Source organism: Sinocyclocheilus grahami, unplaced genomic scaffold (genome assembly GCF_001515645.1).
Source record: "Sinocyclocheilus grahami isolate Dianchi unplaced genomic scaffold, SAMN03320097.WGS_v1.1 scaffold189.1, whole genome shotgun sequence".
In the NCBI taxonomy this organism is placed as follows: Eukaryota; Metazoa; Chordata; class Actinopteri; order Cypriniformes; family Cyprinidae; genus Sinocyclocheilus; species Sinocyclocheilus grahami.
This window is the reverse complement of record NW_015505368.1, coordinates 825,444-840,624: the sequence shown is the minus strand read 5'-3', so window position 1 is coordinate 840,624 and position 15,181 is coordinate 825,444. Positions and strand designations below refer to the sequence as shown.

General features: G+C 39.1%; 1 protein-coding gene across 10 annotated transcripts in view; it reads left to right on the top strand.

Annotated features, from left to right (window-relative positions):
* Nucleotides 1–717: 717 nt before the first annotated feature.
* Nucleotides 718–15,181, top strand: part of LOC107594697 (DNA (cytosine-5)-methyltransferase 3A-like) — a 33,274-nt gene continuing 18,810 nt past the window's right edge. For 4 of the 10 annotated variants that reach the window (XM_016284836.1, XM_016284832.1, XM_016284834.1 and 1 more), the window contains exons 1-4: nucleotides 759–812; nucleotides 1,280–1,426; nucleotides 12,805–13,158; nucleotides 14,897–15,055. In XM_016284836.1, the coding sequence (XP_016140322.1) occupies nucleotides 1,340–1,426; nucleotides 12,805–13,158; nucleotides 14,897–15,055 (600 nt within the window). In that variant the 5' untranslated portion in view covers nucleotides 759–812; nucleotides 1,280–1,339. Of the gene's footprint in view, nucleotides 813–1,279; nucleotides 1,427–4,672; nucleotides 4,751–4,772; nucleotides 4,877–12,804; nucleotides 13,159–14,896; nucleotides 15,056–15,181 lie in introns of those variants that run through there. The other 6 variants (XM_016284841.1, XM_016284833.1, XM_016284838.1 and 3 more) reach the window with 5 other exon arrangements.

Sequence of the window (15,181 nt, the reverse complement as noted above, 5' to 3'; positions counted from 1 at the left end):
AAATTTTTATGCAAAGTATGGAAGCAAAATAGCTTCAAAATCATTCAAATAATATGATTCACAAAATTGAAACCCAACTTCTTATTAAAAAATATGACACATGAAAAGCACAGTTCATAAATAGACATGGTGTGTTTACAAAATTTTTGTATGTATGTGTTGATTGTTGCATTCACAAATCTTCACACTTTTGTTACCATGCAGATGTTTATGACAGCTTTTGACAAATTCACAACTGTATCCTGCATTACTTAAACTGTATCCTCTTTATTAAGCCAATCATCTGTTACGCTTTCAATCCACCCAATTATAGTACACATAAAACATCTGGCTCTAGTAATATCATATTGCCCTGTGGCAATTTTCACAGTACATATTTAGCAACCCAACTTTTTGGTCTTTTTGGATAGTTATTGACTGACATTAATACTCAGTTTCTTAAGTTCTCCAAGACTTTAATTTAGTAACACGAAGCCCTCAAGCTAAAATGGTCCATCTTCCTGCTGCTTTTGGCTTCTCAGCTTTTTATTTAAACTCTTTTACAAGTAAAAAACTTTGCACACAAATGAGAATAGTTTATTTTGGCTCAAAGCTATGTTATGCTTACTCTTCCACATAAAAGCCTTGTGAAATTTTCTGTTGATGCAAAAATATCATTGAGGCCTTATACTGCAGATTGATGAAGACAGATTTCCATTGCGACAAATCCGGACTGTCAGAAACATTTCAGGTAATCGCTTGTTCTTGTGGCTGTTTCCCTTCTAGACGTGGAGCACAAGGAGGACGAGGGTGGGGACTCGGCAAAGAATGAGGTAAAACTGTCTTCCTGTTGTGTGCCTGCTGTGATATATGTGTGTACGTTTGTGTGTTTCCGTCTGTGAAAATTCAACCTTTCCGTTAATTGCTCAAGACCTCCAAAGAAAATTCATAGGAAGATGACATGGAAACTGTTTTTCCAGCCACTTGATTATGAAAGAAATGGTACCCTAATGGTGAAATATCAAATACACTTGGTCCTCTGCTTAAAAACAAGGGTCCCTGTTCTCCACCAGCCGTCGGGCCGCTCGAAACCTCTCCGTACTGATGAGTGCCCTTAGTTTGAGAGTCCCCCACTAGCCCATTTGCGAAACGCTCCAAAATCATTCGCAGACAATCCCCCTACTTCCTTCCTTCATTTAGGATCGCATAGATAGATAAGCACACTAAAACAGAGATAGAAAAAGTCGTTAATTTTTTTCTTTTCTTTTCTTTTTTTTTTTGCTTTTGTCCCTTTAAACAGGGAGCTCGAGGGAGGCTCCGTGGGGGAGTGGGCTGGGAAGTCAGCCTCCGTCAAAGACCCATGCCCAGAGTAACCTTCCAGGCCGGTGACCCTTATTACATTAGCAAGAGGACCAGGGAGGAGTTGCTGGCCAAGTGGAAGTTGGAGGTGAGTACCACTGCTCGCCACTGTCCCAGAGGAAGAGTCATAGGGAGCCTGTCAGCATTTCTAATATAGCAGGAACTTTTGCCAGAACGACGGCATCCCGAATAGACTCTGCGAAAGCCAAGTGTATTTGATGAGTCATTTGATCTCGCATGAAGGTACCATTTATTTCATGATATGTCTTGCTGGCTTCTTCTCACACTGAAAATCTAGTGGTTTACTTATTATAACCATGCACACACATGTCTGTCATGAATGCAGTGGCCATTCAGAGGTGTTAAAATCGGTAATGGTAGTTTGTAGCAGTCTGATCCATAGATACGTTTTTATTTTTTGTTTCTGATTGGTTATTGGCCAATATTGGAGATTTTAAAGTTTATCGGTAATAAATATTGGCTATTTAATTGTGCAAGCTTATTTACTCTATTTTGCATTAGGTTTTAATGTTTAATTAAATGTTTAAAATATTTATATACAAAATATTTGAAACGTTTATCACTTATCGGTATCAGTATATCGGTATATATTGGTAGATATATTCATCAACTTATCGGTATTGTGTATACCTATTTGTGATTGCCAGAGCATTTTTGTGTGGACAAAAAAACAACATGACTAGACACTTGTTGCTCCTGGTTAGGATCAGGGTCATTCCTAGCATGGGACGGGGCCAAGTGCAAGTAGAAGATGCAGGGTCCCCTTAAAGGATGGGGCCTGGTGCGGTTGGCCCAGTTGCACCGCCCTAAGAACAGCCACAGTTGGCCTTTGTACTGTTTAATTGTAACTTATTAATCTATTTAACTAATTATTGGAGACATCGCGAATAATTCAAGATCAAGAATGTGACATTTCAGGAAGAAAATCAAAGGTTATATCATAATTTCATTTTTTTTTGTCTAATAGTCTGAGTCATGTTGAATTTTTATACACGTTACATGAACGTGCAGAGCTGAAATTGTTGTGATGTGTCTTGACTTGAATGTGAAGCGTGACTAGTGGCACCTAAACTGCTTTCCAGAACACTCCTGTCTGTCATTTGCCGATCATACAGATAGTCCCACCCCAGGGTTATTTTTAAAGAAAATCCAGTTTAATATAATTTAAGGGACAAATTAAGAGGTACTTGAGCATTAAGGTTGGTTCACAACAAGAAAGATAACTATAGTTCACACTAACAGACCGGTAACACTTCAGTATCAATTCTCACTATTATCTAGTTGCTTGTTAGCATGCCTGTTAAAAACATATTGGCGGTTTATTAGTACTTATAAAGCACATATTCTGCATGACCATATTCCACATCTCTAATCCCAATACCTAAACTTAACAACTACCTTACTAACTCTTAATAAGCAGCAAATTAGTAGTTTATTGAGGCAAAAGCCATAGTTAATGGTTTGTTAATAGCGAGAATTGGACCTTAAAATAAAGTGTGACCAACAGACGAGAACATTCAATGTATTATAATAATGCACTGCAGTTTTGTCATCTGATGGTTAAAATGCTCGAGCTCTTTAAGGTCAGATTTATTCTGATTATCTCTAAATGTTTTTATCGTTCAACTGCTGAAAAAAAGTTTTAAAGTCATTCCGGTGATAACGTTTTTATGTGTTGTTATCGTTATTGTTGGGGAGTGGACACCACTTTTCTTATAGAATTAGAAAAATTATTAAAACTTTGTAGTTGAATGAGTCAGTGTGAATGACCCTTTACTGATCGGTTTGATGGGGTACAAAAAAGGCTGGGAAACACTGATGTAGATAATTAATTTAGCTCTCTTAAAGGAATAGTACACCCAAAGATAAAAATTCTGTCATTAATTACTTAACTTCATGTCGTTCCAAACCCTTAAGACCTTAATTCATCTTCGGAACACAAATTGACACATTTTTGAAGAAATCCGAGAGCTGTCAGACCCTGCATAGACGTTGTGGTACTCTTGTGAACGCACATCGAAGACCAACTCAGAAGAGAATAAATTGTTGAATAAAGTTATTTTTGTTTTCTTCGCGCACAAAAAGTATTCGCATGGCTTCATAAAATTAAGTTTGAACCGCTGATGTCACATGGACTATTTTAACGATATCCTTAATACCTTTCTGGGCCTTAAACGTGGTAGTTCTGTTGCTGTCTATGCAGGGTCAGAAAACTCTCGGATTTCATCAAAAACATCTTAATTTGTGTTCCAAAGATGAGCGAAGGTCAGGTTTGTAATCAATGACAGAATTTTCATTTTTGGGTGAACTATCCCTTTAACATCCATTGCTATAGTGAATCTCTAATAATCATCGCAGGTACAGGTGGTTCACAGTTTTCCTACTGTGTTGCATGGTGAGAACTGCTCTGTTACATAACGTTCTTTTTCCTCGGTAACCAAAGGGAGCCGACCAATCGACATCAAGCTTCCCCCGCCCCCATATTTTTTTTCTCCAGCCCTTGCCACACTGTGTTTGAGGATAAGCCATAAAAGTGTCAGGGATCCCAGAAATGTGGCCAAATTAGCCGGACACACAGTTGTCTCGTGAGTGGACGTCGTAAAATTCCAGAGAAAGGGGTGTTTCGCATTCTTCACGCGGACAGCAGGAATCCTCCATCGGGAGCCTGGGAATTTTTTTGTTCTCTGAATAGGCACATTGTGGAAGAGCGCAGATCGTAACATGTCATTTCTCTGTTTGCTCTCCGAAGGTCTGTGCAGTCATGTTTTCTCGAAGCAGCTCCACACTGGACACAACAATGCAGCAGGAAACTCTATAGAAAGGGGCCTTGATATGTTTCCTTCATCTAGCTACGAGGCCTGAGCCGCATACGGTCAGCAGAGCTTTGTTAGCATTGAAGGGGTGGCCCTAAGGGGGGAAATAAAACCCAGCCTGCTTTCACTTTCTGCGAGCGAAGGGGATCCATGTCTCTCTTTTTTCTTTTTGACAAGTGCCCAACGCTACAGTAGATTCCTCTTTCCCACCCCCATCCCGCTCACTTCACTCCTCCCCCTTTCCCCTCACTACTCTCTCTGCAGTGGAAATGAACTCCGTACTATAGATATAAGGGTGAAGATGAGGTTTACAGCGAATTTCCAGCGCTGCTTGCAAGACAGCCTCCTGGACAGCCGCCAACATTCTGCAAGTCCTCTCTAGCCAACCAGAATTCCTGTTGGGAACCACCTGACCCTGAATTCCCAGACAAAGAAATGTTCATGCTTTCTGATTTTTTTTTTTCTTTCCTTTTTTTTTATTATTTTTTTTTGAAGGGGTCTCCACTGAGCCAAGAGTGGGGCAAGAAAAAAAGCGACTCACACGTTGGATTTAAAGTGCCGAGTGCAGGCGTGTATGGGTAGGTCGGCTGGCTTGTTTGTTGTTGATAGCGCAGGGGACAGTGTGCATGTCTGAGTAGACTTGCTGGAGGAGGAATATGCTGACTTCAGGTATTTCCAGACTTGTTACGGACCATCTGCCCCAGGTAGCTTAAAGGAAACCCATCTCTTTAAAACCAGAGTGCCGGACCGGGCTTAAAACATTGCAAGTACAAGACAAAATGCTTTGCTTAAAAGGTTTTTTTTTCTAGCCTGTATGCAATCACAGGGGGATAGCAGAGAGCTGAATGTATTTCCTGTTTTACTGCCTCTGCAGGATGTTTTGCATAGGGCATATCTTTGGCTTTGTTAACGTTTGAAAGTTTATACTTGGCTTTTAAGTGTGCCGTGATCTAACAGTGTGCTTTTTGTGATTATTTATACATTAGGGTTGTAGAGACGTAGCATGTTTTAGCTCAAACTAATGCTTTTAGGCTTAGTTTAAAAGGAAAGTTTTGCTTTTGAGCTTGAAAACAAAGATAATAAGCTTTTTCAGTCTGTCAGATTCGGGTCGGTACCGCAAACACGTAAAACTGGCAGCGGTTGTCGCTTGTGTTGAAATGGAAATGCGGTGCGTGTCTTTTTAAGGATATGCAAATATGAATGAACCGAGTGAACCCGGGAAGCGTGTGTGATTAGTGCACTGCCAGAGCTCGCTCGTACTCTGAGTCAAGGCTGCACAGACTGAAGCAGGCAGACTTTTGCACTTCAGCTTTTGAAGATTCATTCGCAATTTAAGGAAATAACAGATTTTAGATTAAAGTATTTTTGCGCACCTTGAAGTGAATAAATAAAGAGAAGGCTTTAAAAAACTTTAACATTAAGGCACTTAGACTAAGGTTCATTTAGCATGCCTGACCTCTGCTGCACTACTAATTACTGAGTCTTTAATGGACCCAGCACAATCGCAAACTAAATGCATCCTCTATTCTTAGGACTTGGGAGGCTAAAAAGTGAACAGCCTTTGTTCGGTCTCTCACAAAGTCACATCAAAATAAATGCGATTGTCACACAATGGTGATAGCCATTCAACCCCTGCCTGTTGGAATTTCAGTGTGCACTGTTGTGCTGCCGGCATTTGAATTAAATCACACTGTTTCCTCGTATTGTTCAAAAAAGTTTAAGGGAACAGTATTTATTAAACATTGTTTGTTTGGAAACCGTTCATAATGTTTTTTATGCGCTGCAGACAGACTGTCCGTCAGCTGTGTTCAACAAGTTTGGCTTTTTACAGTTAAAATAAATAAATGAATAGAAATATCGAATTTTATTAAATTTATTAACATATTGTTTTATAACTTTGTATAATTGCTATGGTACAATAGCTCACCCCAAAATGAAAATCTGCTGAAAATGTACTCACCCTCAAGCCATCCGAGATGTAGATGAGTTTGTTTGTTCATCGGAACAGATTTGGAGAAATTTAGCATTACGTCACTTGCTCACCAATGAATCCTCTGCAGTGAATGGGTGCCGTCAGAATGAGTGTCCAAAAACATCACAATAACATCAGTTAACATCTTATAAAGTGAAAAGCTACATGTTTGTAGTAAACAATTCCATCATAAAGGCTTGTTTAACTTCAAAACATTGCTTCTGGCTAAAACACAAGCATGTAATCCATAATAACGCTTCCTTTAGTTTTTTTTCTGAATCAGGAGAGAAATATGCGCAGATCACACACTGTTTACAAGTGAAAACAGTCCAAAACAGTTATGTAAACAAATATGTAGGTGGATTTTGATGTGAAAGGACATCAGGGGATGGACTTTTTGACTGGAGGAAGCATTATTGTGGATTATGGACTGGTATTTTGTCCAGAAGCGACGGTAAAAAAAAATTTTTGTGAAGCTTTTCGCTTCACAAGTTGTTCATTGATGGACTGGAGTCATGTGGATTACTTGTGGATTATTATGAGGTTTTGTTAGCTGTTTGAATAACAACAGCTTCATTCTGACGGCACACATTCACTGCAGAGGATCCATTGGTAATCAAATATAATGCTAAATTTCTCCAAATCGGTTGTAACGAGATAAACTTGGATAGCCTGAGGGTGAGAATTTTCATTTTGAGGAGAACTATTCCTTTTTTAAATAAATACATTTATACTTACAGGCCTATATTATCATTTTTTTGCTAACATTTTTATAATTTGTACATTTTTATAATTTTATAATTTATTTTTTATAATTGTATTTTATAATATATTGAAATATTAAGCAATATTTATTATGTTTCTTTCTTCCCTAAAAAAGCTATGTTGTATAGCATGCGCTGTGTCATAATACTGATTTGTTTGTAATTTTCAACCCAAGCTAATGCTTCCAAGGCTATCATTCTATCATTAATGTTAGCTTGTTGGCATATTTAAATGATCACAATTAGCAACTACAATCCTCAGTTTATCACAGAAGCCAAATATTGAAATTTGTCAGGCATAAAAATGTGACAAAACAAATGTATGGCATAGTAACAATGTGGCATTGGTCTGAGTGCAAATTAAACTTCGATTAGCTGGCCCGAAAGTCTCTTACATTAGCCTCAGGCTGTCCTTATAATCATAAATCATAAAAGTATATTGTTTTTTTTTAGTAATGCTGTTTTTTCATCCCTATGTCATATGAACAGCAACACATTCAAAGGCCTAACATGCAAAATAATAGGCCTACAGGCATCCATGTGCAGTAGCTGATCATGGAATTGAATCGAATCGTCATGGTATATAAAAAATTACAATAAGGTTGGAAAAATTTTTTGCCAGAGGAGCTTTTCTTGGAAAAGAGGCTTGGTTGATCATTGTAATGTGGAGAGCAGCTTAAGGCAATGGGTGTTTCCTTTCAGATATAGGTAGCGCTCCTAAAGGCTGTGCTGTCCTATAATACAGCACACCAGCTTTAACATAGAGCTTAAAAAAACATTCTCTCACAAGGTTACCCTTCTTACCTTTCAGTATTGGATTTATGTGTACTGTGTTTAAGAGCTTTAACTGAAAGAGGTTAGTTTATCACTTAGTTCTGTAAGCTTCTGTATTATTCTACACTCTTAAAAATAAAGGTGCTTCAAAAGGTTCTTCAAGCGATGCCATAGAAGAACCATTTTTGGTTCCACAAAGAACCATTCAGTCAAAGGTTCTTTAAAGACCCATCTCTTTCTTACCTTTTTGTAATCTGAAGAACCTTCTTTCGCCACAAAGAACCTTTTGTGAAACAGAAAGGTTCTTCTGATGTTAAAGGTTCTTTATGGAACCATTTAGACAAAAAGGTTCTTCTATGGCATCGTGAAGCACCTTTATTTTTAAGAGTGTATGTGGCAATTTTTGGCTTAAGTGAAAGTACTGCATTATAGATACCATTACAGTACATCCACATTTTTAGTCCCATAGTGGCTTAAAAGTAAGTTTTCTTAGTGCTTATGCTGAGATTTACATTTCATTACTTCAGTGGCTGGAGGATATTCTTTGTTAGTTAGAAATGTAAGACTAGTACTAGGTTCAGAAACATTTTCTCTAAATACATCTCAAGATCTGTGTTTTTAGTATTTTAAATTAGCTTTTTATCTTTTGGACAGCCATGTAGCAAACTAGGCCAATAAATGGGTAACTTTCAACTTTTCATGCTTTTTAATAATCTTTATCTTTATAAATGTATTTATTCAGCATTTATTCAAATTGATTCCAACAGTACAGCTTGCTGTACTTGTTGCTGTTTGTTGTTGTATTTTTTTTCTTTGGACTTTTATAAATACACTGGTTATCTGGTTATTTTAAGCTCTCTGTTGTGGATGACACTGCTTATATATCTTCTTATTCCTGAGCTGGGCCTTGTGTTTGTGGCTGACAAAAGGGCCTTTCGCACCGCTTTAGTTCCAGAACTAAATGTACAGTACTAAAGTACTGGGACGATTGTGCGCGAACTATTTCCCAGTACCATTTAAAGGGTTGCATTCGCACGGACAGTGTACGTAAGACGGTCGACACACAGTGACGTCATTTGTGTGCGGCGTTCAACAACGGTAACAAAGAACAACGTTAACAACAGGAGGATGGAGGACGCTGTAATCGGAGCGGTGTTTTTGTTGTCTCGCAGGTTTCACAATAATGGACATGAAATGTCGACGTATAGGCTACGTAAAGCGATTGAAAGAACGGGAAGGAGGACTAAGAATCTCCAACGACAACTGTCAGTGCTACATTTGATACAAGTGCATGCACTTCAGTGTCCGTCCATCTATCGCTGTTCTCCATACTTGCGAAATATGTTGACACAATGTTTACAGTATGTTTACACGGCGTTTTAAATCATGGTGGGTGAGGGCGTTTTCGTATGTGTTTGGCCAATCAGTGTCTACTTACGTCACGGGTAGTACCAGTTGTGCTGGTTAGACCCTGCTCCGGAGTAGGGGCTAATTTGGTTCTCGAAAAAGGCAGTCAGGTACTAAAAAAGCACCCAGTTCCAGCGGTGCGAAAACGGCAAAAAGTGGGTAGTTCCACAGTTAGTTCTGGTACTATGAAAAGGTTCCCGCAGTGCGAAAGGCCCTAAAGACTGTAAAGTACTGTACTCCTGAAACCCTCCCTCAATTTCAAGAGCCAGACTTGCTACAGTGAGGCCCCCGAAGAGGGGCATTTACAGCTGGGGGGGAAAAAAACACGTCCAGAAGCAAATCTCCACTTATAGCCGCAGTGCTTTCCTCTCCTCCACCAGTTTTTGGGGAGTCGGTTTTCTATTGATTTCTTCATTTTTATGTAGAAATAACCTTTTCCTCCTTCATGAGTCAACATTCTTCTCTCCCTGTCACTGTACAATTTGATACACAATAGTTGCCTGCAGTATTGGCTGCCTCTGTCATTATTTATGATCGGTTTTGACAATCCTGTAGTATCTATGATTGCTTTGACAACTTAAGGTTTTTTTTCAAGCTAGTCAGAAGTTATGTGTGGGTTTTATATCAAAAGCAGGAATTTTTACTCTTCGTCAATCACATAGGGTGAGTTCGGCTTGTGTGGAATGTAAATTGTGTACATTTAGAGCAAACAGAGCCACAAGCATGTGAGTTGGAATTAGTCGTGGGGAGCTCAAGATAATATTTTCTTTAGATAAGGGTTTCAGATTTCAATTATATTCTGATTTAATCCTGTTTATATGCTTGGCTTGAAATGATTGGACTAAGATTACATTAATGATAACTCAAGCCACTGGTGTATGACAGAAAATCTTATATATGGTATAAGTAATTGTACATTTTGGTGACAGCGGACATCATAATGTAGTTATTTTTTATAGAAATTCAACAAAAAATGCTTTATATATTGAATAACAGTGATGTGATGTCTAGTATTAAATGTCAGTGTAAAGAGAATTCTGAGAATTGTTTCTAAACACATTATAAATGTTAGAAATGTATTGCAGAAACATATTACAAAGACTCTGAAGAATGTAGTACTGAATTGTGGAGTTAAACTGTTAAACAGTTTTTCACCAATTCTGTGTTCAGGATTTTTTGGGCGGGGCTAAAACGGTGGCTCGATGACACAATGGAAACACTATCACCGCCCCTAACACTATAATAACTACTGCGTATTGGCGTCAGAAAAAAAATAAAAACATTCTGTTGCAGTGGAATGAAGCTGATTCTCGGGTAGCTGAATTGGATTCTGGCTCTGGAGGCTCAAACATGTATGGATGTATAAATCCAATTAAGCTACTAGAGGTAGCATCAGTAGCATCCATTCAGGTTGTAGCGGTATTTGACAGTTGAGAGAGATGGCTGCTTTCCCGCGAGTGGGTGTGGTTTCAGTGCCGTCAGGTGACAGCGGACACGCCCCCAGCGTTTGAGAGCAGAGTCCTGCTTATTTTTCCAAGATTTTTATAACTTATTTTATTTACTTGGCGGTTTTTTTATCATTCAAATTTAGCTGGGGGGTTAATAACACATTTTTCTGTTGTGTGACAAAGTCAGAACACATATTTTAATATCGCTTTACACAGACTTTAAATACTTCTGTTGTGAAAAGTATTGCATTAATTACAAAAAAATCATAACAAGTGAATGAAAACAGTGTTAAACTATTTTTCACATAAATATATCTGATATGGTATAAACGGTGTAGCAACGTCTCAGTCTTACTAACATTGCATTGTATGTAACAGTGGGTCTCAACTTTTGTGACTCCCCCATTGTCAAATTCAATATTCAAAGGAGTCTCTGCGCAGGCTGTGATAATTCCTCTTGTAAATCCGCTGAAATTAAGACAAAAATACATGCAAATTATTAATAGTACGTAATGATTTTAAACTTTAGAACATTGTTTCTTTAAATGAAACAAAAAATTAATATTTTACAAAGAAAAAATGCTGAATGCTGATGCTGAATTTGTTACAGATATTTTTTGTAACTTTGTAAAAAAAAAACAAAAAAAAACACTTTGGTCAGACAAAGTTTTACTTTTTAAAAGCTGTTGCCACTTTGGTTGCTACTACTTTAATCTAATGAATATCTAATTAAGTACAATATGGAGTCCCCCAAGGCTCTGTATTATGTCCTCTGTAGTTTTCCTGGTCCCAGAATGTTTAGATGTCTCCCTATTTAACACACTAATGAGCTGATGAGTTGAATCAGGTATTTTTATTAATAAGACAAATAAAACATTCTAGTGAAAACATCAGGAAACTTGGAATTAGCTTTCATTGTTATGTTAATGATGCAGCTTTATATTTCCTCTATACCACATACCCCAGTTTTCCAAGTTGAATTAAGCACATTGAAGAGGTGGTACAGTTGACAGCAATTTCCTTCTGTTAAATTCTGACAAACAGCTTATATTCATTGAAATATTGCTGCTCAAATGCAATTTGTGCCTAGATAAATGAATTGTTGTATCATCTTATACACTTAAGGACCTGAGTGTTACACTTGATTGCAATTTGTCCTTTGAAAACCACATTTCCAGAGTTTTTAGAACAGTATTCTTCAACCTGAGAAATATTGCTAAGTTACAAAACATGCTTTGCTTGTTGGTTTTGAAATGACATGGATTACAAAAGACACTATACATATTTAAAAATTAGACATTATGCAGCTCCCTTTGGATGTTTATTTAGGCTCAGTTGAGAACTACTGGTGTATACCATCACACCGCCTAGTACTGCAGAGATAAATAGATGCACATATGCACAAAACCATTTGCATACACTTTCCACAGTCAACCGCTGTCAAAGACAAACAGCCTGGCACATATGGCCCAGCTCATCGAAACAGCCAGTGAAGCTATACAGATATTTATAAACTACAGAGGGGCTTCTTGATTTGAGGCCACATGTTTCTACTCCACACTCATCCTGTCTATTCATGCACACTCATGAGCTCTTGGCTCCAGAGCTTCTCTCCCCCCTTTGCTGGCTTATATGAATGTATAGCCACTATAATGGAGTGAGTGAGCTAAAGAGAGACATAAGGAGAACTTTCTGGGGTTGGATCCAACCATTTTCTCCGTACACACACACACACACACACACTGTGTGCCAGGTTCACGTGTGTGTGAGTGAAATTGGAGACGGAGATGGACCCCAGCAGCAGAGAAAGTACAGCTGTGAAAGAGATTCACGTGCGAGTGAGCGAGAACGAGAGGACGAGAGAGGTGCAGCTGTTAGGGATTTGCTGTGAGCTGCTTAAGTCATGGCTTGGCTCGTGTCCTCTGTTTTTGACCTAATAGCTTAGAGTCAGGTTGGACAAACTCGCTGAACTCTCCAGCGCGCATCCATCTCAGCCACAGGGGGAGCTCTCATTGTTACGAAGTGATCGCACACAGCTTTCACCGCAATGAAAAGGGGACTGTTTTCACAAGTTTCTGCCACTTATCACACTCAAAGGGGCGGCACTTGTGCTTTATCAAAAGGATGGGGATATTTGTGTTGGCACGTGGGATTAAAGTGCTATAAACAAACGAGTAGTCACCATTACTCAAGCGCTGAACTGTGCTATTCTCAGGAAAGCCACTGCTGTTCCATGTGCTTTACCTCCTCCTCTTCCTGTCCCGCTGTTCCCTACGTTGCAGGCAGAGAAGAAGGCAAAACTGGTGTCTGTGATGAACTCAATGGAGGACCATGGCGAGGTAGAGTCGGAGCCTCAAAAAGACAGCTCCATAATCACCGTCCCACTACTCTTTCCTCCACCGACGCCACCAACACAGCAGCAACCGCCACAGCCTCAAGCTCAACCTCAGACCAACCTCAAATCCCAGCCTTCTCCCCAGCAACAACCTCCACCATTCCAACAGCAACAGCAGCCTACGGACCCAGCCTCTCCAACTGTTGCCACCACCCCAGAGCCCGTGTCTATAGGGGACGGAGACAAGACCTCACCCAAGTCCACTGACACAGAGTCGGAGTATGAGGTACGAGTAACTTTCTTGAGATCTTGGTGACTTGGGGTTGATAATTTAGAAATATTGTGTACTTACATTCTGTAGTTTGGGTGGTTGGTTCTGCAGTTGTGGCTTATTTGGTTAGCAGGATACATTTTGGGATAAATGTGGGATTTTCCCTTTTTCAAATTTACTTTTGTTATCAAAGTAAAATTTCCAACATTTGACACCTGCTTGCTGATAGGATAATTATTCTCAGAGAAATCCCAGGATTATGCAATGTTATCCGGTAAGTTATCCGGCTAACCAGATTCGAAATCCAGGTTTAAACAGTGGGGCCTGTCTTCTGCTGTAGGGTTTGTTTCATATGAAATCTGGGAGTAATTTGAAACTATACTAAAACTAATGTCGTACAGCTCTTTGCCTTAAAGTGATAGTTCACCCAAAAATGAAAATTCTGTCATTAATTACTCACCCTTGTTCCAAACCCGTAAGACCTTCTTTCATCTTCGGAACACAAATTAAGATATTTTTGATGACATCCGAGAGCTTTCTGACCCTCCATAGACAGCAAGGGAACTGACACGTTCAAGGCCCAAAAAGGTGGTAAGGACATCGTTAAAATAGTCCATGTGACATCAGTGGTTATGAAGCTACGAGAATACTTTTTGTTTGCAAAGAAAAAAAAAAAACTTTATTCAACAATTCCTCTCTTCCGTGTCAGACTTCGATGTGCGTTCATGAGAGTACCACGACACATGCATGTGCATTCCTTTGCTTGCAAACAAGGTGCAGCGCATCAGGATTCTACATTCTACAGGATTCTACAACGCCGGCTCCTGTGTCAGCAACACCACATGCATGCATCGTGGTACTCTCGTGAACACGCGTCAAAAACTGACAGGGATAAGAAGAAATTGTTGAATAAAGCTGTTATTTTTGTTTTCTTTGCACACAAAAAGTATTCTCGTAGCTTCATAAAATTAAGGTTGAACCAAACACTGATGTCACATGGACTATTTTAACAATGTCCTTAATACCTTTCTGGGCCTTGAACGTGTCAGTTCCCTTGCTGTCTATGCAGGGTCAGAAAGCTCTCGGATTTCATCAAAAATATCTTAATTTATGTTCAGAAGATGAATGATGGTCTTACGGGTTTGGAACGACATGAGGGTGAGTAATTAATGATAGAATTCACATTTTTGGGTGAACTATACCAGGGGTAGGCAAGTTCGGTCCTAGAGATCCGCAGTCCTGCAGAGTTCAGCTCCAACCCTGATCAAACACACCTGAACAAGCTAATCAATGTCTTCAGGATTACTAAGGCTATAGGCAGGTGAGTTTTGTTTTCAGGGTTGGAGCTGAACTCTGCAGGACTGCGGCTCTCTAGGACCGAACTTGCCTACCCCTGAACTATACCTTTAAGGTGCAGTAGTTAGTGAAGCTTCTGTAAAATTATGTGGGCAAAATAGGTCCACTGTCTATTGTCAGAAGTATACCAATGAAGCACAGCTCACATAGAAGACACTTTCAAACCAAGTAGCTTGCTGTTGGTCATCTCGGCGAATCTATGTGACCAACTCGAAACCACTGCAAAATTTGTGTAGGAAAACCTTCCATTTATAGCAATCTCCACAGAGTTACCATACAGGCTGAAAGTCAAGACAGTAAAAAGAATTAAGGATAATTTAAAAAACTGGTTATTTTTTGTATTTATGTAAAGTGATTGAAATCTAAAGTTGATCCGTCATGTGTTTGTATATTGCAGGATGGCCGAGGTTTCAGCATTGGTGAGCTTGTGTGGGGAAAGTTACGAGGATTCTCCTGGTGGCCCGGCCAGATTGTAACCTGGTTAATGACTGGACGCAGCCGGGCGGCTGAAGGCACTAGATGGGTCAAGTGGTTCGGTGACGGCAAGTTTTCTGTGGTGAGTTTGTATTCACTCTTACAGCACATGGTGTAAAACAAGTTAAATCTTAAATTAATAACTTTAATTTTCAGGAAACAATGCAATTTAAAGGGATAGTTCAACCAAACATGAAAATTATGTCAT